This window comes from Benincasa hispida, chromosome 8 (assembly GCF_027475165.1).
Source record: "Benincasa hispida cultivar pf3 chromosome 8, pf3_genome.v1.1, whole genome shotgun sequence".
Taxonomy (NCBI): domain Eukaryota; kingdom Viridiplantae; phylum Streptophyta; class Magnoliopsida; order Cucurbitales; family Cucurbitaceae; genus Benincasa; species Benincasa hispida.
This window is the reverse complement of record NC_143485.1, coordinates 38,314,962-38,340,688: the sequence shown is the minus strand read 5'-3', so window position 1 is coordinate 38,340,688 and position 25,727 is coordinate 38,314,962. Positions and strand designations below refer to the sequence as shown.

The window sequence follows — 25,727 nt, the reverse complement described above, 5'->3', positions numbered from 1 at the left end:
TGGTTTCCTCTCTATGAAGTTAGAATTGTGGAACATGGAAATTGGGTTTGCCAAATGCTCCAACTTTTTTCAAAATAGACTTATTTTTTAAATTATTTCAAAATGCATTCTAAATACACCTTAAATGATTATAAAAAGTTGGTTGTAATTTAAGTGTGGGAATTTTCTTTTATTTTTTAAGGACTAAATTAAGATTGTGTGATTTCGTTTTACAGAATTTGACAAAACGAAAATCTCATGGTCGATAAAAACATAAAAATGAATTTATATCATTTATTTATTTTTGAATAGGTAATATTATTATACAACAATAAGTGGGATCTCATAACCTGGGATCAAGACACCACAACATTCAAGCCACCTATATAAACATCGCACAAGCATAACTATAATCAAAAGACTTCCCAAAGGAAAAACAAACAAAACCAACCAGAAGAGAAATCCCACAAGCCGGGGAGCACACAAAAACCAAAGTAACCAAGAGAAAACTAAAAGCAACGAAGAGAAAGAAGCTAGAGAAAGTCATGAAAATCAATCTGCCAAGAAGTAGAACGCGCACAAACCATAGAGACGATAAACTGAAACAAGGTATACGCCATTCTCGGACGCCCTCCATGCAGCCGACGATTCCTCTCCTGCCAAATAAAGTAAATTGACGCACACCAGAAAACTCGAAATAACTGACTTTGCACACCCTTACCAGCCCCCATCCGACACACCCAACTCAACTCTACATCTCACCCAACAACTCGATAAGACGAACTCAGCAGACGCACCACACCCTCCTAAATCTCCCTCCTAAACACATAGTAAAAAAACAAATGATTCCGAGACTCTACCTATCCACACAAAGCAGACAGAGATTCCACCTCCTCAACCAATCCCGAGTACCTAATCTATCCTTCACTGCAAGCCAGACACAAAAAGAATGCCTTGGGACATTACCCCCAGACCAAACCAGACGAGTCCAAGACACTTTAGGACGCCTAGGACGCAAACTCTCCCACGCATTAGCAATAGAGAAGAGACCATTACCACTTAGAACCCAAACCCAACTATCCTTCACACTCACTTTCAGCACCACTCCCTAAACCAAACCCCATTATTCAAGAAGTTCCCAAGAAACCGAAGGCCAATGCCAATAACCATCAATAAATAAGAAGCCTGACAGTCTAGTCTCACGACAACTATCAGCATCAAAAATCACATGCTCCCCATAATTCTCCAAGATAGACCCCACAAGCAGCCACGGATCCTATCAAACAAAACATCTCCTACCATTACCAACCTGCAACCTAACCAACGGCCTAATCCTATCTCGACAGCATAAAATTGCCCTCAAACACCACGATCGCCCAACCTCGACACGAACCACCCATAAAGACCATCCTCTAAGAACATACTCCTCCATCCAAGTAACCATAAGGAACCAGACCGCACCAATAATAACTATAACAATTTCAAGATTGTTGCCTCATTCCAGAAAGAAGTGTGATGGATACCCAAACTCCCTTCAAATAACTTCAAACAAACCTCGTCCCGAGCAACACACACACCCCCTTGCCATCAACCCATCCCCTCCACAAAAAAACCCGTAGAATACGATCAACCTCATGGCCAACAGAAGTAGGCAACACAAACACACTAGACCAAAACACCTAGAAGCTCTACAACACTGACCTAACTAATTGCAAGCGTCCCGCAAAAGAGAGGGATCTTGTAACCCAACTCCGAACCCGAGCTGTAATCTTCTGAATCAATGGGGCACAATCAATAGCTTTTAGCTTACCCAACAACAGAGGAAGTCCAAGATAACGAATAGGCAAAGACCCGAGAACAAATCCCATACTAGTAGCCAGATCCCTTGCCACATTAGAAGAAACACCAATAACAAACATAGAACTTTTACTAACATTAGCCACCAGCCCAGACAGCTTCACAAACTGACGTGACACCTGCCTCACAAAACTCAACGAACTACAATCCACCCCACAAAAAATCATAAGGTCATCAGCAAACAACAGGTGAGTCAATCTCACCTTTTCACACCTATGATGAAACACAAAGAAGGGAGGAGGCCTATTCAACAATCGAGATAATACTTCCATGACCATCACAAACAGAAAATAGGACAAAGGATCCCCCTGCCTTAGCCCTTTCCTATATAGAAAGTAACCCCCAAGAGAGCCATTGATCATTATAGAGAAAAAAGGAGAAGTAACACAAGCATAGATCCAGCTCACAAACTTCAAAGGAGTTCCAATGGCCAAAAGAACACCAAACAAAAAGTCCCAATTAACTGAGTCATAAGCCTTTCAAAGATCCACCTTTAACACACAACAAGGCTTACCCTTATTAAGCTGATAACCCTCAATAAGCTCTTGGCACAATAAAATGTTATCCGTGATACACCACCCTTACATAAACCCCTATTGATTCTCACTAATAAACCAAGGCAAACACACACGGAGTCTGTCAGCAATCACCTTAGAGATACACTTATACACCACATTACAGCAAACAATGGAGCGAAAATCCTCCATACGATCAGCACCAAATCTTTTAAGAATCAAGGTAAGAGTCGTGGCATTTACCCCATAGGGAAGATAACATGTATCAAAGAAGTGACGAACGGCAGAGTAGAAATATTCCCCCACCACACTCCAAGAAGATTTCTAAAACTCCACTGGAAAACCATCCGGACCAGGAACTTTACCCGATTTCATAGATAACAGGGCATTACGCACCTCATCCCTAGCATCAGGTCTGCAAAAGTCCCAAATACATTCATTAGGTCACTGAAACTGCACAATATCATTTATCTAGGTTGTAAGGTCTCAATATCCCATATTCTACGACCCCAAACTCCCACTAAAGTAATTAACAGCCATATTTGCCACCCTACTATAAGTCGATTAACAAATGTCATCAGAATTAATCATCGAGAAAAAACCATTCCTAACTAAACGCGTCTGCACAGACCGATGAAAGAACAATGTGTTTTGATCTCCCAACTCCAACCACCGAACATGAGACTTCTGACGAAGGGAAGCCTCCTCCAATATCGCTAACCTTCAAAAATCATCAGTCAATAAGGCAACCTCCCCAATCAAAATCTCAAAAGAAGGGTTATACTCCGCAGCAACCTGAGCTGACTCCATCCTACTTCTAGCCTCTCACGTCAAGCACCTCAAACCCTCAATACGCTTACTAAAAGTAGTATGCAATACCGGTTTTAAGGCCTTCAAACTTCTCATCAAACTAACCAAAGAGAACACACCGGGATAGGATTTCCAAACAGAGACAACAATGCTCAAGAAATCAGCAAAATCAACCCAATGATTAAAATACCGAAACATGGGAACCAGACGATCAACACAAACATCAATGTTAACCAAAATGGGGCTATGGTAAAAAATCCCCCACGGCCTCACTCTAACCTCAGTATATGGACTCGAAGTTGTCCACAACTCATTCACTAGGAACCTATCTAAACGGCACAATATACTAGCACCCTTAACCTTACTCGTCCACATAAACCAATTCCTTAAACCTCCAACTCCACCAGATCAGCCTAAAAAATAACTTTATCAAAATCCTCCATCTCCCCCTACAGGGATTACCCCCCAAAAGCCTATGAAGGATTACGAATATCATTAAAATCACCCATAACTGCATCTCTGATTTTCCAAGTAGAACAAATATCAACCAATGATCGCCAAAGGCCACGCCTCTCAATCACATTATTGGAAGCATAAACAGCAGCGACATTCACAGTAGCAGAAGAACTCAACTCTCTGAGACACCTACAATACACTGACCATCAAAAATCGAAGGAGAAAAGTCATACAGATTCTTCTTCCACATAACCCAGATACGCCCCACACCCCCAGGCTATGAAACATAGATACTTTATGTGAGGCAAAGAATCAATATCAGACACGTATCAGATACAGATATTTCCAGATACTTCCCAGATACGTATCTGACATTCGATTTAACGCATCTATTTTTACGCATACTTTTTTTTAAAGAAAAAAGACAAGCAACTCATCTAATCTTTCCCAATCTAAAACTAACAATCTATTTAAAAATCTCACTACTCGAGACCAAAACTAAAAAGGAAAAAATAAATAAAATACCAAACCTTAGAATCATCTAATCTTCATCTTCACATTTGAGTCCTCATAAAGTCTACCAAAATATAAACCATTTAGGTATCTTCATCAATTCAATGAAGAAGTTCTTTGTTTATCTTCATACTTCTCCCTCTAGTCTTCTTCTTTTTCTTTGCAATATAAGTCACTCTTGTATTACATTTTATTAACTATTGTACTTCAACATCTTAAATGTTGTTTTTTTGTATTGAAATTTCAGTGTTTGTATTCTATTTTGTGATATTGTTATTAACTTGTATGCTAAATTTATCTATATCCTAGATTCTTTAAAAATGTCTTCAATGTATTAGTATCCTCGTTTTTTGAATTATATATATATTAAAAATTAATAAAAAGATGACGTATCCTTAGACGTATCCGTATCTTAGTTTTTTAGAAATTGACAAATCACTGTATTTGATCGTATCCATATCGTGTAGTCGTATCTGTATCTGTGCTTCATAGCCCCCAGGGATATAACTACACACATAGGTCCAAGACTCTCCTAATATTCGAAACACCAAATCAAAATTCTCCGCACGCACCCTGGTCTCAAGCAAACAACAAAAACTTACTGCAGAAGAACAAAGAAAATCCGCCACCGCTCTACATTTAACAGGGTCATTCAAACCCCGGACATTCCATGAACACCAGATCATGATACTAATAAGAAGTCTCTTCTACTACCCCCCACAAGCCTGTTACCTAAACTCCCAACATCCATTCCTATAACAAGCAACGGATCAGGGTCAGCCTGCACTAAAACCAGCAACTAATTATACTCATCAACATGCTTCACAAACCCCAAAATACCTGGGGATCCACAAACTATTCTACTACCTGGAGGCAAGATCCTAGGGACCGAAGAACACTTCTAATGACAACTGGACCTCCACTAACCACCCTATCACGTAGGCAACGACTAACCAATGTGAACTCATCAGCACATCCTACCCTACCACTCAAACAAATTGGGCTAACATCATAAACAACCCTCCCTACACCACCCCCTACACACTCAGGTGCACAGCCACCCTCATCAACACCCATCTCCTCAGAACAACCATCACTAGCCACCACTATACTAAAATCATTAACCTTCAACATATTCTGATTCTCACACATAACAGTAGTATGTCCAAACGAACTGCAATAACCACACTTACGAGGTTTTCACTCATACAATATTGGAACAATAAATTCTTGGCCTCGCATTCTAACTGTAACCGTAGGTGGTATCATCGAATCACCATCCACCTCCAAAAAAACTCTAGCATACGATAAAAGACGCCTCTTTCGGGTTACAGCATCAAGAGATATAGGTCTACCTACTACACTAGCAACCACTGCCAATCCCCTATCCATCCACAACTTCAGTGGTACACGTTATAATTTAATCCATACCGGTACAGAATCAAAAATAAAAGTTTCAGGAACAATACCTGAAGACCATTGTCGAAGTAATATAGGCTTACCACCCGGGTGCCACAGACCATTATTTAATACCCAGTCACACGATTCCGTTTTGGGGAACTTAAAAGTAATCAAGTCATTCTCCAAAAGTGTAATAGTAGGCATCTCCACACGACCCCATATCCTTTAGACAAGCCGAGAAATCACCAAGTAAGGGAGCTTCGCATCCACAAACTGACCCCAGGCACTTTTCCCACATACTAATACTCGCATCAAGTACCTCCTCACATAGTTGAATAATAACTCTATCATTCTCAACCAATTGAGGGGTAAACTCCAAACTTTCCTTCAAATTTGATCCAAATAGTGCATTCCACGATTTTTTCCCCCAACGAACCGCGATTCGGTCCACTAGAAATGGCTATTATACAACCTAACCGGCCGGCCATTTCAGATGATCCAGGTCCGACCTCCTCCATCGCTTGAATCGAACCATCTGCAGGCCCAAAAACCCGGTTTAACACAACCAACTCAGAGCCCTGCGTTCTCTCAGACCCAAACTCCATGCATGACCCGCTCCACATGTCCCCCCACGCGACCATCCAAGCGAGCCTCACCTTCCTCCCCATCAAAAAGCCCAAGCCTAGCTTTTGACCCATCCCCATATCGAGGTCCCTCAACCCCACTCAACTGACACTGCCCACTCAGCCCACTCAGCCCAAACACATTTAAACCAACCACCTCCTCCAGTTGGGCCTCAAACCCAGAAGGCCTACAAGACCCAACACTCTCCAGCATATCCTCAGGCCCAGGCCCTTCCCCAAACCCAGACGTCGGTCCACCCCATTCCCGGTTCTCAACAAGCACCCGGTTTAGCACCGGTTCAAAGGCATCTTTCTGATTCATCTTCACGCCCACGTTTGCCGCCACCACGCCTCCCCTAAACGTAGATGTTGTCGAGCTCCCAAGACAACCAAACAAAACAAGCACACAACCAAAACGTCCAGACTAAACGACAAAGGAAGTCTACATGCAATGATCATCAGTCGCCTACTCGAGAAGAGAAAACCCTAGGTCCATATATTCTCTCTAACTCTTCCCCACAAATTTGTTATATCATTAAATTTTGGATCACATTAATTAAAATTTCAATCAATTTAAGACTTTACTCTCTTTGGTAAATTTATTTGGAACAAAGATGTGAAGTTGAAATATAAATTCTTTATATATGGAAAATAAGTAATAGGTTAATAATAATGAAAATAAAAATAAAGCAAAATTTGAAATGTCGATCTCGACAAAATTTCCAAAGGTTTAATTTCATAGAAATATTGATAGAAATATCAACAAAATGTCGATTCGTGTTAATCAACATTTCTGGAAAGCTATAAAAACAAAGAAAAATTTTTAGGAAATAAATTTAATTTAATAAATAATTATTTGATGATTTTTAAATAAGTTAACATGTCTATCATTTATAATATATTTACACCAGTGATATTTTGTTACTTATTTTTATGTTTCGTGGATTTGTATACAATGTAATGAAAATATTTATTCACCCCTCATATTAATGTCGAATTCATGAAAATGTAAAATATCGATGAAAATATTGACATGTTAGACAAAAAAATTAATAATATGGAAACAAGTAATGAATTAACACTCCATTTCTTTTTTATTTTAGAAAGCATTAACACTCTAATTTCTTTCTAAGTATTACCTCATTTTCATTTAAGATTTCTAGAATGATACCCAATAGCTTCACCATTCCAAGGTCCACTTCGACTTGCTTTAATTTTTTGGAAAAATATCATTTTGTACTTTAAACTAATGATTGTATCAATTTAAACCTTAAACTTTGAAAGTTGTATCAATTTAAACCTTAAACTTTCAAAATTGTATCAATTTAAACCCCAAACTAATAATTGTATCAATTTAAACCTTTAACTTTCATAAGTATATCAATTTAAATCATGAACTTTCATAAGTGTATCTAAATAAAACATAATGGAGGATTTAAGTTGATAAATTATGAAAGTTTAGGATTTAAATTGATATATTTATAATAGTTCAAGATTTAAATTGACACAATTATTAGTAAATACTTTGATCATATCTCATATCTCATTCTCATTTAATATATTGGATGTAGAAATAAATGGTTAATTAAAGATATTTCTTTCATAAGTGTATCTAAATAAAACATAATGGAGGATTTAAGTTGATAAATTATGAAAGTTTAGGATTTAAATTGATATATTTATAATAGTTCAAGATTTAAATTGACACAATTATTAGTAAATACTTTGATCATATCTCATATCTCATTCTCATTTAATATATTGGATGTAGAAATAAATGGTTAATTAAAGATATTTCTTTTGATCTCATACAAAAGCAAGTCTTACTTCTTTTATTTTATTTTATTTTTTTAAAAAAAAGGTTAAAATTTCTTGTATGATAATAAGTACTACTGATTTTTTCTTTTTCATACAACAATCAGAAAAAAAATTGTCATCTTCTAATAAGTAATAAACAAGGATATTCATTAGAAGTCAATGGTGTGGAAATCTAACACACGCATATATATTAAGTGAATTTTTTATAGTTTATATTAACAACATCTAGGGTAAATATATATTTAATAATTAGATAATTTTTTAAGGGTAAATTACAAAAATCATCTCTAAATTTGGTGATAGCGGTAATTATACCCTCAAATTTTTAATGGTAAAAGTTGAGTCTACAAATATATTTAAGTGTTAAAATGGACCCTCAAACTTACATAATCGTAGAAATTAAAATAATTGTATATGTTTGAGAGTTTAATATTCATCATTTTTTAGTTTAATGAGATCCAATTTTAACGTTTATAGAAGTTTGTGAACCCATTTTTTACAATTGAAAGTTCGATAGTGCACAACTACCACTATACTTTAAGGATAGTTTTTGTAACTTGTCTTTTTTTCAATTTAGTCTTGTCAAAATTTTCTAATTCAATATATATTGGTCTTTTGAATATCACACTGTTTGGTCAAGAATATATATTTTATGTTAGTTGAACTTGAGTTATAAAATGTGAATCGTACTTGTTTATGTTTTAAAAAAAATTTTTTGTTACCATTAAAAATAGTTTAAATTGGCTTGTCATAAAAAAAAATGACATAATAATTATAGGTAGAAATTTGGAGGAAAAAGTACGTTTCTATTAAAATTTTCACCAAACTTTTCAAAATCTTGGACTATGAATTAGAAAATTTTCTTGCGTAGATGGCCTAATTTTTATGTATACCATAAGTCAATTTTAATATTTTCCAACGATAAGATGTAACTAAATATTGTTAAAAACATATAAAACTAAATTGAAACGTTTTAGATTTAAGGACATAAATGAGGAACTAATTCTTTTGAAGAACCACTAAAACATGCACGTCAATTGATATTTAAATTTATTTCATCTCTCAAAAGGTGGTAAAAGCACATTGGTTAAGAAATGATAATCTTTTTTTTAATAATGATTTTTCTACTCATTGCTTTATTTTTTTTCTTTTTTTCATGATGAAGGGATTTTATTACTAAAAATTTGAAACCATTCAACAAAGAGTATGAAGAATGTTCCTTTGGGTATTTCAAACTCACAGGTGTGAATGTTGGCTTCGGTTATATATATATATATATAAGTACTTTAAATACTTTCGATTTTTGTTCATCTTGTTCTACTTTCAAAAGGTTCATTTGTTGATGCATGTATTCTCTAAATATTGATTTCCGTCCATATCCTTTTAACTTTCATTCATTTTTATCCACATACTTTTAAGTAGTGATTATTTTTTCTCCTAGAAACGAAAATAAAAATGAAGATTAAAATGGCATTTTTTTAAGAAGTACAAGAAACAAAAATTGGCATTGTGATGAATTTACCTTAAAAGAATGGCCAGTCAACCACATCTTAACTAAACTCTTTGTTTCAGTTTGCGACGCACGGGTTTAGATCGTACTTTGAACCTGCTTCTTTCCTTGAAAATATAGAAATTAAAATGAATAAAAAAACTAAAGTATTTTTTTTCCAAATACTAAAATAGTATTTAAACACACACATAATTTGATTTAGATATATTCTTCTCACCAACATTTAATGCCACATTAAAATTGGAAAATATATTCAAAGTTGGTTTGCAAAATTCAGTACTTTCAGCTCTCAAAATTCCCTTTTTGTTGATTTTCTTAGTGGCAAAGATCAGAGGTAGGAAAATTTTGCCACACTAAGTAGTTGTCCCCCTTTTTTTTCTAAAATGAAAAAGTAATAATAATTATTTTAGGAAAAAGTATTTTCAAAACTGGCAAACAAGAACTGGAGAGTGGCTTTGGTTGATGGTCTCACAATATAAATTTGAAGGCAAGAGAATTATCTTATATTTTTTATTCCTTCTGATTGTTTTCAAATATATGTTTTATAGGCAAATCTACCCTTGAAAAAAAGGGACAAATATCAATTTAAACCTTAAACTAATAGTTATCTTAATTTAAACCCTGAATATTAGGGATAGTATTAATTTAAACCTCAAACTAATAATTGTATCAATTTAAACCTCAAACTTTAATAAATATATCAATTAAACCTTGAACTTTCATAAGTATATCAATTTAAACCCTAAACTTTCATAAGCATATCCAAATAAAACATAATGGAGGGTTTAAATTAATACATTTATGAAACTTAAGGGTTTTAACTATTATACTTATGAATGTTCAAGGTTTAAATCTATGAAGTATAGGCATAGATACAGAAATGTAATAGAATACGATAGGATACGACGATACCTTAATTTCTAAAAAATTAGGATACTGATACATTAAAGATACATTTTTTCTTTCAAAAAAATCTAGGATATAGGTAATTTTAACATAAAAATACTAAATATTGTTAAAAATAAAAGAGTGGGGAAGAGAATAACAACACAGTTACGTGGAAACCTAGTACAGGGAGAAAAACCACGATAGGAATAACAACACAGTTACGTGGAAACCTAGTACAAGGAGAAAAACCACGATAGACACTGATTTTTATTATTAATTCTGATACACAAAGTACAAGAGAATAGGCTAAATAAATAGACTAGTGGGAAGCCCTAGGGTACACATAATTACTAAAAAGACCCTAGGGTTATAAGCTGTTTTTCGACACTCCCCTCAAGTTGGGGCGTAAATATCAATAAGACCCAACTTGCTGACACAGTAATCAAAGCTTTGTCTCAGTAATCCTTTTGTGAGCACATCTGCAATTTGCTGATTTAAGGGAACATAAGGAATGCATATACTTCCGTTGTCAAGTCTTTCCTTGATGAAGTGTCGGTCGATCTCAACGTGTTTTGTTCTGTCATGCTGAACAGGATTATTTGCAATACTTATTGTTGCCTTATTATCACAAAACAATTTCATTGGGAGCTCATTGTCTTGATGAAGATCTGACAACACTTTCATCAATCAAATCTCTTCACATATCCCTAAACTCATGGCCCGATACTCAGCTTCTGCACTACTTCTGGCCACAACTCCTTGTTTCTTGCTCCTCCAGGTCACAAGATTACCCCAAACAAATGTGCAATACCCTGATGTTGATTTTCTATCAACAACAGACCCTGCCCAATCAAAATCAGTGTAGGCTTCAATGCAGCATTTATCAGACTTCTTGAACATTAACCCCTTACCTGGTGTACCTTTCAGATATCAAAGGATGCATTCAACTACTATCATATGTTCTTCATAAGGAGCCTGCATAAACTGACTGACGACACTCACTGCATATGAAATATCAGGTCTCGTATGAGATAAGTATATCAATTTCCCAACTAACCGCCGATACCTTTCTTTATTGACTGGAACACCGTTACTAGTATTGCTGAGCTGTGAATTATATTCAACTGGGGTGTCAACAGGTTTGCACCCAGTCTTTCCCGTTTCCGTTAGAAGATCAATCGTGTATTTCCATTGAGATACTGAGATTCCGTCCCTAGATTGGGCTACTTCCATTCTGAGAAAGTATCTTAACTTACCAAGGTCTTTAATTTCCAACTCTTTGGCCATTTTTGCTTTGAGTTTCACAATTTCAACATCATCATCACCGGAGAGCATAATATCGTCAACGTACACAATGAGAACTGCTACCTTCCCTGAAGTTGACTTCTTTGTAAAAAGTGTATGATCTGAGTGCCTTTGGGTATACCCTTGTCCTTTGACAAAGTGGCAAATCTGTCAAACAGGCTCTCGGAGACTGTTTCAACCCATATAACGGCTTTCTCAGTCGACAGACTCGCTGTTTGAACTGATCTTCAAATCTGGAAGGAGGATTCATGTAGACTTCCTCCTCAAGTTCTCCATTGAGAAAGACATTGTTTACATCCAGTTGATGCAAAGGTCAATCTTTGTTAACTGCAACTGATAGCAATACTCAGATAGTATTGAGTTTAGCTAGAGGAGAGAAAGTCTCGGAGTAATCTACCCCAAAGGTTTGAGTAAACCCTTTGGCAACTAACCTGGCTTTGTATCGATCAACGGTCCCATCTGACTTGTACTTTATAGTGAAAACCCATTTGCACCTAACCGTCTTATGCCCTTTAGGTAGGATCACCTGGTCCCACATTCCATTTTTCTCCAGAGCTCTCATCTCCTCTATAACAGCAGCTTTCCAAACTTTAATTCCCATTGCTTCCTGTATGTTACTCGGTATCACCCCTGCATCTAAACTAGTAGTAAAGGCCCTAAATTCTGATGACAAGTTACTGTATGTCATGTAACTATGCATGGGGACCTTGTACATGACCGAATGCTTTTCCTCAGGGCTATTGGAAGATCAAGAGAAGCATCATATTCCTTCAAACTGTCAGAATTTCCATTGTGATCACTAGTCTCCTCTTCCTGTTTCTCATCTTCAGAAATCACACCTTTTTCACCATTATCTTTAGTATCACTCACATTTTCTAGAGTTGTGTCTGAATCGTCATTCACTGTCATCTTCCCATCTGCTATAGTGGTGCTATCAACACCTTTCCCTCCTTTTTCCTCTCTACACTCGTTAGTACAAGTATCAATCTCATTAATTTCAGGAATACATGTACCTGATGTCGGGTTTGACTCATGGACCAGAGCCGGAGATGCAACAGGTGACGTTGTTTTCTTCCTGAGATTTTTCCTATAGTATGTTATCCATGGGACTTGATTGGTAGGAAGGACAGAACCAACATGTTCGGGAATAAGGGCAGACTCCAAGGGAATTGTATATGTGGACCAATTAGTCTCTTCACTAGAGGTCTCCCCCTGAAGATGGCTAACAGGAAAGAAGGCCTGATCCTCAAGGAAGGTAATATCCATAGAAACAAAATATTTGCGAGAGGATAGGTGGTAACATTTATACCCGCGCTGATGGAGTGGATATTCAACAAAAACACACTTTTGAACACGGGGGGTAAATTTCGTGCGATTTGGACCATGGGAGTGAACAAAGGCAACACACCCAAAAACTCGAAGTGGTACATCGAAGACTAAACAAGTCGTAGGGTATGACTCTTTTAAACAGTCTACGGGGCAAAATTGAGGACCCAGGAAGGCATTCAGTTGATTAAGTGAGCAGCAGTAAGGATGGCATCACCCCATAGGTAAGATGGGAGTGATGTGGATAGCATTAAGGACCTAGCAACTTCCACCAAATGACAATTTTTCCTCTCTGCTACCCCATTTTGTTGGGAAGTCTAGGCACACGAACTCTGGTGGATAATCCCCTTGGAAGTAAGAAACTCCTGGAAGGAAGCGTTACAGAATTTCCGCCCATTGTCACTTCTCAAAATACCAATCCTGGCATTAAACTGGGTTTCCACAGCGGCATAAAATTGCTGGAATACAGATAACACCTCAGACTTATCAGTGAGAAGAAAGACCCAAGTAAGCCGAGTGTGGTCGTCTATAAAAGTGACAAACCAGCGTTTCCCTGGAGATTGTGGTTGGTGAGGGACCCCAAACATCATTGTGGACTAAGGTGAAGAGTTTGGATGGTTTATAAGACTGGGAGTGAAAGGAGACACGACTCTGTTTGGCACGAATACACACTTCACACTTTAAAGAAGACACATTAATACTGCGAAATAAATGCGGAAATAAGTGTTTCATGTACTGAAAGTTCGGATGTCCTAAGCGGTAATGCCATAACAGAAAATCATTCTCAGAGATAGAAAATTTAAGGAGACAAGGCTAGACCTATAATCGTTCCTAGAGGAAACAACATCAATTAGGAAGTAGAGTCCCCCATCGTGCCGAGCAGTGCCAATTGTCGTCCCCGAGCTTAGATCCTGAAATAAAATAGAGTAGGGTGAAAAAACTGTCTGAAATTCAAATATCTTATAATCTTACTGATGGATAACAAATTATATGAAATTTTAGGAACATGCAAAACGTCCAGCAAAACCAAACCCTCAAACGGAGATAAATCCCCTTTTCCTGCAACAGGTGCGAACGACCCATCTGCAATCCTAATTTGTTCGTTACCAGCACTTGGATAATATGAGAGAAACTGATCAGAGGTACCAGTAAGATGATCTGTTGCCCCTGAGTCAACAATCCAAAGTTTTTTTACCGTTCACACTAATAAGACCAAAAGACTGTATATTGCTTGACTGGGCGATGGTACTGATTCCAACCGTACTCAGGCTGGTTGTACTGTTAACTGAGGGAAACATAGGCAAGATATTTGTAGTAGGTAAAATAGGGAAAGAATTTACCGGACTTTCATCTGGGTATTGGGTCGAGCCCCAACCGATTCGAAACGGGGCAGCCACTAACGGCTGGAAGGTAGTCACCGGCTAGAGGCGGTTTTCGGCCTGTTGTTGGTCGAATGTGCCTAGGGCAGAATCGGAGAGGTCTTGTTCTCTTTTCCGGACGAGTGGGTTCGCCGGATCTGACGCGAAAACCCTAGGATACGCCAACGCAGTTGAGTTTTTGCAGGTCAAAGCCGAAGCCCTAGGCGCAATCGGAAGCTGTCGAAGGTCTGAAGCGCGATCGAAAGCCCACCCTGTTCGTCGATCGGAAGCTGCAGGTCGAAGGCACGATCGGAAGAAACTCTGTCTGCTGAAGGGTTGCTGCGGATGCGAACGTCCCCGATCAGAGCCAGATCTGGTCCACCTCGCGATGGGTCTGAGAGGTTGCTGCGATCGTACCTGATCGGAGCCGTACCTGAGGGATCAATGGGTCTGAGAGGTTGCTACGATCGTACCTGATCAGAGCCGTACCTGAGGGATCAACCGACGACGACGCGAGACGAGGTAGATCGGCTCTATTTGTGTGTTCTTCAGATTTGTCCATGTACGGCTCCTATTGACGCGGCTTTCTGTTGACTGCAACTAGACGACAGAAATTAATTCCGGTAAGGCAGCTTGAAAACACTCCTTTACCGCGGCTCGAATAGCAATTTTCATATCAAAACTAGAAGATCCACCAGCTGAAGGGGACTGTGGATGGTTCTCTTCCATAATGACTAGCGTTTCGTCCCCTTGCTCTTATACCATGTTAAAAATAAAAGAGTATGGAAGAGAATAACAACACAGTTACCCTAGTACAAGGAGAAAAACCAAGATAGAAACTGATTTTTATTATTAATTCTGATACACAAAGTACAAGAGAATAAGCCAAATAAATAGACTAGTGGGAAGCCCTAGGGTACACATAATTACTAAAAAACCTCTAGGGTTACAAGCTGCTTTTTCAACAAATATAATCCACTAAATCTGTAACAACCAAAATTTCTATTATGTTTTTAGGACGCTACTAGGTGCATGCATGAGTTTGATGATGAAATCCTCGAAGTAAAATTAAATAAAAGAATTAAAACATTGATTTCATTAGATAAACTTAAATAATAGATAAATCTTGAAAACACCGTTCGAGGTACCCCTGACCCAAAACTTAAATAAATATCAATTAAACAATTTAACAAATGAGATAAAGGAATATCCATAAATTTCAAAAATACTATACCTCTAGATCAGACCCTATCAGATGAAACCTAAGTGTGGAAGCGACAACGTGTCCAAATGGCCGAGGTCATGGATCCCTCTTGTCATTCACCGGTCTATCTCTACCTTTACCTGAAAACATGAAAGGAAAATGATGAATATATAAGTATACTCAGTAAGCGGCCCATTACTAGGCCCATTAGATGAACTATTAGCCCTCCCATTAGGACTAGAGTGCACAACCGCATCGTAGGCATAGGCATAGGCATAAGCAGAAGGGGCGAACCCGAAGGCGCATTTTCATAAGTAGTGACCCTGGAGGGCACAATCATAAACAAAAGTATCCCAAGGAAACACCATACATAAGCATAAAATATGGGTCCGAAGGCTCACAACATGCAATGTGTATAGCCAAATAAAAGTGCTAACAGTCACTATTAATCTCACATAGCCATAAACATATAATCAAAGTCGTAAATCATGCTTAGGTTTCAAAACAGTTTCATAAATAATCCATCCATCGAACACCACAATGGCGCATAATATTGAAATTCCATGTAATAAACGTAAACTTTCAAAAACTTCCAACTGACTAACAAAATATCAAAATATTCTAAGTTAATGCAGGAACCACAACTTAACACATACTTGGGTTCATGGGCGAACCGGTAATACATCACTTACCTAAAATTAAACCAGCATAAGCAATTTAATTTCTTCTTTTAGTTTTGAGAGACCCTAAATCAACCATTAATACCTGAACCAAAATCCAATTGAACTTATTAGGCTTAAATCCATACTTAAAATTATCTTAAACGTCCTCAAGTCATCTACCCAAAACGTAAAGTGACCCCCAAAAACCACCAAATGTCAAAATACCTATCCTTCGGTGATATTTAATTTCAAGGATTAAAGATCCCAATTCCATCAACCAACATCGTTACCAAGAGGCCTCCAAGGATTACTACTCATCAAAACTCCTTTGGAGCAATCTCCAACAGCTGGAAAATAAGCCCCTGATCTCCACAACTCGAATCTAACAACATAACACCAAGAATCAGGCTGAGAATTTATTGGGCAATAATGAAACAACCAGGGACAGACCTAAAATGTTCCAATTCTTACCCCAAACAACAGAATCTGACGAAAACTGACCACGATTCAGTGATAGATGAGGCTATCCACGTCAGATCGGTGAATGGGCGCTTGGGCTAGGCTGGCGGTACAGCAAAAACGTATGGATGAGGGAGCGGCGGCGCGAATGACTGGTGAACTCGACAAGGAACGCGTGGCGCTGGGCAACGGCTGGGCGAGCGAGTGACTGAGACACGACGAGGAAGCAGCGGCACGGCACAGATGACCTACTGGGGCACAACTTGAACAGCCAACGAATGTGGTGCGGCTTCACCTCCGGTGTGGACTTGACGGTGCACACAGACGGTGAGAGGAGGGAGAGAAGGGAGACGACGAAGACACACGAGAAGAAGGCCCTTTTTCTTCTAAATTCCTTTTTTTTTCTTTACTTCACGTAAACTGAGACTCCCCATTTAAATAAACAAAGCCCCTAAACCCTAAATTCTTTTATATAAATATATATATATATATTCTATCCCCCATTTTCCTTTTTCCAAAACAAAACTAAAACCATCAAATCTTATTTTAACAAATCTTCTCCAAGCAATGACCAATTTAAAACTGAACCAAACAAATCATTTAATTGCTTAAAATTTGGCCTTGAATAAAAAAGAAAATCCAATAATTTCATGAACTAATTTAAATTTACCTAGATCCCGATATGTTACAATCTTTCCTCCTTAAGAAACTTTCGTCCTCGAAAGTTCTAGTCCTGGAAGAGCTTTGGATACAGTGTTCTCATCTCGTCCTCCCGCTCCCAAGTTGCTTCTTCAAACTAATGATTCTGCCACAGAACTTTCACTAATGGCACTTCTCTGTTGTGTAAAACTTTCACTTCCCTTGCAATAATATGTACAGGCTTCTCTTCATAACTTAAGTTTTCATTCAGCTACAAGGGTTCAAAATCCACCACATGAGATGGGTCCGTTATGTACTTCCTCAGCATGGAAACATGAAAGACCTTATGGACCACAAAGAGAGATGTGGCAAGGCCAAACGATAAGCCACAGGGCCCACTCGATCTAAGATCTCGAATGGCCCAATGAAACGCAGATTTAGCTTTCCCTTCCTCCCAAACCTCAGAACACCTTTCATAGGTGCTAATTTCAAGAACACTTTATCTTCTGCCTCGAATTCAAGATCTTTACGTCTAACATCAACGTAACTTTTTTGTCTACTCTGCGCTGCTAACATTCGAGTTCTAATCTTCTACATGGCTTCATTCGTCATCTTCACTAACTCAGTTCCGACCAACTTTCTTTCACCAACTTCACTCCAGAAAACTGGAGACCTGCAACCCTACCGTACAGAGCTTCAAATAGAGACATGCCAATGGTAGCATGATAACTATTGTTATAGAAAAACTCTGCTAAATACAAGTGGGAGTCCCAACTCCCAGAAAACTCCAATGCACAAGTGCGCAACATATCCTCCAACGTCTGATTCAAGCGTTCTATTTGTCCGTCAGCCTGAGGGTGGAAGGCTGTACTAAAATTTGACTGTGTTTCTAATGCTGCCTAGAGGCTTTTCCAAAAACTGGCGGTAAAACGAGGGTCCCTGTTGGACACAATTGACACTGGCATGCCATGCAACCTTACTATCTCTTTCATGTACAACTGAGCTCACTTACTCACCAAATACGTGGACTTCCCTGGAACAAAATGTGCCACCTTAGTGAGCCTTTCCACTACAACCCATATTACTGAGAAGCCTCGTGTCGTACTGGGGAAGCCCACAATGAAATCCATGGATACACTCTCTCACATCCATTCTGGCATATTCAATGGCTATAGTAAGCCCGCTGGCTTCTGCCTTGGGGCCTTCACCTATTGACAAACTAAACATTTGCTGATATAGTCGGCCATCTCCCTTTTCATATTACCACTTCAAATCTTGGTACATTTTGGTATTGCCTAGATGTATCAAGAATGGGGAATTGTGAGCTTCTACCAATAATTTGCCCTTCAGGCCATTACCTGCAGGTACGCATAACCGTCCCTAATACAGAAGGCCCTGGTCCACAGATATTGAAAATTCACTAACTTGGTTTGACTCAACCTGACGAAATTTCTGAACAAGGTCTAAATCATCCTACTACGCATCAATGTTCCTCTACCTCAAAGTTGGTTGTATAATCAACTGGGCTAGCTGCAAGGTGACTTTCCCCACTGCCATTGCAATTTCTGCTTGTTCCAAATCATCACATGACGAACTTGCTTAATGATCAAGGCAGCTGAATGAGCAGTCTTCCTACTAAGAGCATCAGACACCACATTTGCCTTCCTCAGGTGGTAGAAAATCTCATAATCATATCTTTTACTAACTCAAGCTACCTGCGTTGTCTCATGTTTAACTCCTTCTGGGTGAAGAAGTATTTCAAACTCTTCTGGTCGGTAAAAATTTGGATCCTTTCCCCATACAAATAGTGCCTCCAAATCTTCAGGGCGGAAACCACCGTTGCCAGTTCCAAGTCATGAGTAGGCGTAGGCAACCACTCTACCATGCTACATAAGCACACAACCCAAACCCTTCTTAGAAGCATCACTGTAGATCACAAAACTCCCAAAGCCATCAGGTACTGTAAGAACCAGTGCTGAAACCAACTTCTACTTGAGGTTTTGAAAACTATCCCACAAGTTTTGCTCTAAATAAATGAAGCTTTTTTCTGGTTAACTGGGTCAACTGTGAGGCTATGCTAAAGAATTTCTCTGCAAACCTGCGATAATATCCGGCCAACCTCAGGAAACTGTGCACCTCGCTGACTATTGTGGGGTGGGGCCAATTTATAATGGCTTCAATCTTTGTTTGATCCATCGAAACCTCATCCTTCGACACCACGTGCCCAAGAAAAAACACCTTACGTAGCTAGAATTCACAATTTGAAAATTTTGCATATAGCTTATTCCTAGGACTTTCCGAATATGTTCCTCATGTTCGGCCTCTATTTTAGAATAGACCAAGATGTCATCAATGAAAACAATTACAAAGGTGTCAAAGAAATTTTTGAACACTATGTTCATCAAATCCATGAACACTGCCGGAGCATTGGTCAAACCAAACGACATTACGATGAATTCGTAATGTTCGTATCTAAATCGAAATGTTGTCTTCGGGATATCCTTATCCCTTATCCTCAGTTGGTGGTAACCTGACCATAGGTCAATCTTGGAAAATACAGTAGCTCCCTGTAACTGATCAAACAGATGATCGATCCCTGGGAACGGATACTTATTCTTGATGGTTACTTTATTCAACTCCCTGTAGTCTATGCCTAAGCGTAAAGATCCATCATTTTTCTTTACAAACAATACTGGTGCACCCCAAGGGGATACACTGGTTCGTATGTACCCTTTATCAAGTAGTTCTTGTAACTGGACCTTAAGTTCTTTCAATTCGGCCAGAGCCATTTTGTATGGAGCTTTGGATATGGGAATAGTGTCTAGCTCTAACTCGATCGCAAAATCAATCTCCCTGGGTGGAGGCAAACCTGGAAGTTCCTCTGGAAACACATTTGGGTATTCTCTCACAACTGGTTCTGTGGTTAAGGTAACCTCAGTTTCTCTGGTGTTAATTACGCTAGTCAAGATGCTCCAGGTACCTTGGTTAAACAACCTCTTGGGCTTCACAGCTGAAATCACCTTGGGGAAGACCATAGTCCTGACCCCTTTGAACTTAAAACTAGCTTCCCTATAAGGGTTAAAAATCACCTCCTTACGTGAACAATCTATGCTGGCATGATTGGCAACCAACCAATCCATGCTTAAAATTACATTAAAGTCCCACATATCAAACACTATCAGAATCACATCAAGGGTGTGGTTCGCTATTTCTAGCTGGCATGCTTTTATCCTTTCGCTTGCTATCAAAATTTCTCCTGACGGAGTCAACACTGACAAAACATAACCCAAAGGCTCTAAAGCTAGCATAGCATGCTTTACAAACAATGACGAAATGAAAGAATGGGATGATTCAGAGTCAAATAACACCAAAACATAGTGCCCCAAGATTGGGAGTGTATCTATTACTACTGTTCCCGAGTGCTCAGCTTCTCGACGGTTGGTGGCATAGACCCGATTGTTTTTCTGTGGTCGGCTTAAACTGCCTTGATGTGAACTCAGGGGCTGACCCCCTACAGTCTCAAAACCACTACTAGGGCATTGGTCAATCGTGTGTCCTGCCTGCTTACATCTGAAGCAAGTCCATGTGCCAATCAGACAATGTCCCCAATGATGCTTCCCACATGACTTACACATCAGCCTATCCATCCAGACCCCTCCTAAAATAGTAGCTTACTGTTTGATGTGCCCTAGCGATCTGTCTGTGCTCTAAACCTTCTAAGGAGGTCCCGATGCTTTCTGTTCAGCTTTCCTCTTCTGACCTGGGGCAGGTTCTTCCGTCAAGGATTTCAGGAACTCTATCCTTGAGGGACAACCCACTCGTGTTGCCGCTTGCAATGCTGCTACAAAGATGGAAGGCTCAAGAGCTTGCACAATACCTCGCACCCCGTCCCAAAGTCCCTGCACAAATCTTTCAGCCCTCATTTGCTTCAGTAGACACTAGATCAGATGCGAAGCAAGACAATCTATCAAAATCCTCTTCGTACTCCTCTACTATCATGGTCCCCTACTTCAGATTCATAAACTCAACCTGCTTGTTATACCTTATGTGAGCAACGAAGTATTTCTCATATAACTGCTATTTGAATTGGTCTCACGTCGCTTGGGCCCCACTAGCTTCAATCATTCTTTCAGCTGAACGCCACCAGTACTTCGCATTATCAACGAGAACAAAGGCAACACACTGCAACTTCTACTCTTCTGGGCACTTCATGTACTGAAAAATCTCTTCCACAATTGACAACCACAACTCTACTTTAGTGGGGTCTTTCAGCAACCCATTAAACGTCGAAGGGTCATACTTCTTGAAGTCCCGTAGATATTCGGCCTCCAAGGAAGGGCCTGCCATAGTTTGATTCGGTACGCTATCTTGATTATGAACTTGTGGTGTTGGGACCGGTAGGGGTGGCACCTGCTGCGACTGTGCGTGTTGAGCTATATGCTCGGCCATAATATCCCTTAGTTGCCCTACCACATGATGACATTCCCAATAGTTGCAACCATGGCAGTGTACTCTGCCGGAATCTCTGAGGTTGATGTCCTGACAAAGGCACGGTCGAATTTTAAGGCCCGCTTCTTGCTCTAACCTTTTGCCAAGTTGACCTAGAAGGTTCAAGAGGCCGGAGGTCTCGCATTTCTTGGCTTTGCACCACAGAGTCTTATACGTCAGGGTCCTGCTCCCCAATAACATTCTTACCTCAACTGCCCCTTCCTCTAGTTCGTGGTGCCATACTTGATAACCACATGGAACGCTTTAACAAAACGCTTGTCGGGAAACTCGTCAAATACGACTATACAATAGGAAAAGTTTCATGCATAATTCCCTAGAGGACTTAAGGGACATACCTAGCGATAACGAGAGATCCATTTATGACCATAGGAACATTTTGGACTCACGATATAAGTCAGTTTACAGAACCTAAAACTTAGGCTCTGATACCAACGATAACAACCCAAATTTCTATTATGTTTTTAGGACACTACTAAATGCATGCATAGGTTTGACAATGAAATCCTTGAAGTAAAATAAATAAAAGAATTAAAACTTTGATTTCATTAGATAAACTTAAATAATAGATAAATCCTGAAAACACCGTTTAGGGTACCCCTGACCCAAAACTTAAATAAATATCAATCAAAAAATTTAACAAATGAGATAAAGGAATATCCATAAATTTTAAAATACTAAACTCCTAGATCAGACCTTATCAGATGAAACCTAAATGCCAAAGCGACAACATGTCCAAATGGTTGAGGTCACGAATCCCTCTAGTCATTTACCGGTCTATCTCTACCTTTACTTGAAAAATATGAAAGGAAAAGGATGAGTGTATAAGTATACTCAGTAAGCGAACCACTACTGGGCCCACTAGGTGAATTATTAGTCCTTCCGTCGAGACTCGAGTGCACAACCACATCGTAGGCATAGGCATAAGCATAAGCATAAGGGGTGAGCCCAAAGGTGTGCTTTTATAAGTAGTGAACCCGAAGGGCACAATCATAAACATAGGTGGTGATCCCAAGGAAATACTATACATAAGCATAAGATGTGGATCTGAAGGTTCACAACATGCGATGTGCATAGCCCGATAAAAGTACTAACAGTTACTATTAGTCTCATATAGCCTTAAACATACAATCAAAGTCTTAAATCATGCTTAGGTTTCAAAACAGTTTACAAATAATCCATCCACTGAACACCGCAACGGCGCATAATATCGAAATTCCATGTCATAAACGTAAACTTTCAAAAGTTTCCAACTGACTAACAAGATATCAAAATATTCCAAGTTAACGCAAGAACCACAACTTAACACATACTTGGGTTTGTGGGCGAACTGGTAATAGATCACTTACCTCAAATTAAACCAGCGTAAGCAATTTAATTTCTCCTTTTAGCTTTGAGAGATCCTAAATCAACCACTACTATCTGAACCAAAAATCAATTGAACCTATTAGGCTTAAATCCATACTTAAAATTATTTTTCGATTTCCTCAAGTCATCTACCCAAAACGTAAAGCGACCCCCAAAACCACCAAATGTCAAAATAGACCTATCCTTAAGTAATATTTAATTCCAAGGATTAAAGACCCCAATTCCATCAACCAACATCGTTACCAAGAAGCTTCCAAGGATTAATACTCACCAAAACTCCTCTGAAGCAACCTCCAACTGCTGGACAACAAACCCACGATCTCCACAACTGGAATCTAACACATAACACCAAGAATCAGGCTGAGAATTTATTAGGCAACAACGAGACAACCAGGGACAAACCTAAAATGTTCCAAATCTACCCCAAACAGCAGAATCTGACGGAAAGTGACCACGATCCAGCGACAGACGGGGCTGTCCGCGTCAGATCGGTGAACGGGTGCTTGGCCTAGGCTGGTGGCGCGATGACTGGAAAACTCGGCAAGAAACGCGTGACACTAGGTGACGGTTGGGCGAGCGAGTGATTGGGATGCGACGAGGGAGCGGTGGCACGGCGCGAATGACCTACTGGGGCGCGACTCGAACGGCCGACGAACGAGAAAAAGTCCCTTTTTGTTCTAAATTCCCTTTTTTTTTCTTTACTTCACACAGACTGAGACTTCACATTTAAATAAACAAAACTCTTAAACCCAAATTTCTTTTATATAAAAAATATAAATACATATATATATATATATATATATATATATATATATATATTTTATCCCTTATTTTCCTTCTTCCAAAACGAAACTCAAACCACCAAATCTTCTTTTAACAAAACTTCTCAAAGCAACGACCAATTTAAATTGAACCAAACAAGTCATTTAACTGCCTAAGCTTTGGTCTTGAATAAAAAAGAAAATCCAATAATTCATGAACTAATTTAAATTTATCTAGATCCAGGGATGTTACAAAATCCATGAATCATAAAATGTCAAGTTAATGACAATAGTACAAAATACAATACAAAAAAGCAATATTAGAGATATTGAAGTATAATAGTCAATTGAATGCAATAGAAAATGGACTCGATTGATCAGAGAAGAAGAAGATTAGAGTGAGAAGTTTGAAGAGGAAGGAAGAACTTTTTTATTAAATTGTTAAAGATATTCAAGTAGGTTATATTTTGTAGAACTTTGTGGGAAACTCGAACGTGAGGACTAAGATCAGATGATTCTAGTGTTTGATTTTTTTTATTTTAGTTTTGGACTAAGGTAGCGAGCTTATTAAATAGGTTGTTAATTTTGGGTTGAGAAAGATTAGATGAGTTGCCTTTATTTTTTTCTTTAAAAAAATGAACGCTAAAAAAGATAAGTCAAATCGCGTATCTGGAAAATATCTGGGAGTATTGGTATATGATATGAATCTGATTTGGATTTTTTTGTCTCGCATGAAGTATTTGTGATTAATAGGTATAAATTAATACAATTTTAATTTGAGATTTAAATTGATACAATTATTAAAATTGAGGGTTTAAATTGATACAATTATTTAAAATTTAAATTGATACAACCTTTAAAGTTCAGTGGTGTAAATTGATATTTATCCAAAAAAAATATAGCAAATTTAGAGATTGATCACGATTTTATAAAGTTAATAAAAATATCTTAGATAGAATATTTTTAAATCATAAAATAAGTCTAGTTATTAATCATTCATTTTTCTTTTGGAAAGAAATGAAATTATGTTTAAATAAGCAAATATGTCATGATTAAAAGTCTATCTATTGTATATAGGTTTTAAAGACATCGTGGCATATCCATCAAGTGAAATAGGGACCTAAAAGACTAAATGGAACGATACAAAGACAAGAAAAACTCTTATAAATTCAAAGTTAATTCTTATTTATTTTAATTAAAGGGATTCGTCACTCCAAGAGAATTAGGACTATTAAACAATTTCACTTTTTTTAGATTGTAATTGTTTTTCTATATCTAAAAACGACCCAAAAAATAATGAAGGACAAATATCAGTTTACATGTTAATTAAAATTATGAATCTATATCAATTTAAATCCTAAACTTTCATAAGTGCATCAATTTACACCATCCTTCAAATTTCGATCGACCAACATCGTGTGAAACTAATAATTAAGTTAATTAAACCCCTAAATTTTCATAAGTTAATCAATTTAGATCCTTCATTATAATTACTTTTGAAATCACTCCTGCATTAATTTTCAAATATGTGTAGACTTCTTTAAATGTCGGTTTAAGCAAATGGATATAGAGTAAATGCATAGACCATTTTCATAGCCTATTATATTTAAAAGTCTAAATTGATTCATTTATGAAAGTATTGGTACAATATTATGTTTCATACTAGGTTTTTCCAAAGGAAATGTAAGAGTAAATTGATACGGTTACAAAAATTTAGGGATTAAATCGATATAATTATTAGTTTATGATTTAAATTAATAGAACTGTTA

The 25,727-nt window shown here is 38.0% G+C and overlaps 1 protein-coding gene across 13 annotated transcripts; it reads right to left on the bottom strand.

The window, feature by feature from the left end:
• Window positions 1–255: 255 nt before the first annotated feature.
• On the bottom strand, window positions 256–23,974 carry LOC120082842 (uncharacterized). 13 transcript variants are annotated; one of them, XR_016531257.1, is made up of 6 exons: window positions 23,620–23,942; window positions 23,469–23,532; window positions 23,179–23,251; window positions 15,594–15,703; window positions 9,495–9,589; window positions 256–2,766 (listed from the first exon to the last, which is right to left on the bottom strand). XR_016531257.1 is itself a non-coding variant. In XM_090316312.1 (5 exons), the coding sequence occupies exon 5, from the start codon at window positions 12,939–12,941 to the stop codon at window positions 12,360–12,362; it is 582 nt and encodes a 193-aa protein (XP_090172438.1). In that variant the 5' UTR covers window positions 12,942–13,912; window positions 15,594–15,703; window positions 23,179–23,251; window positions 23,469–23,532; window positions 23,600–23,942; the 3' UTR covers window positions 10,609–12,359. The 13 variants fall into 13 exon arrangements, 4 of the variants coding, with proteins under 4 accessions (XP_090172438.1, XP_090172440.1, XP_090172439.1 ...); XR_016531253.1 differs by having other exon boundaries at window positions 23,600–23,941; XR_005483297.2 differs by lacking the exon at window positions 23,179–23,251 and having other exon boundaries at window positions 23,600–23,940.
• Window positions 23,975–25,727: the final 1,753 nt, after the last annotated feature.

Bases quoted from the DNA above. Each gene is read 5' to 3' on its own strand.
- LOC120082842 (XM_090316312.1), bottom strand. From the start codon at position 12,941: ATGGATATTACCTTCCTTGAGGATCAGGCCTTCTTTCCTGTTAGCCAT.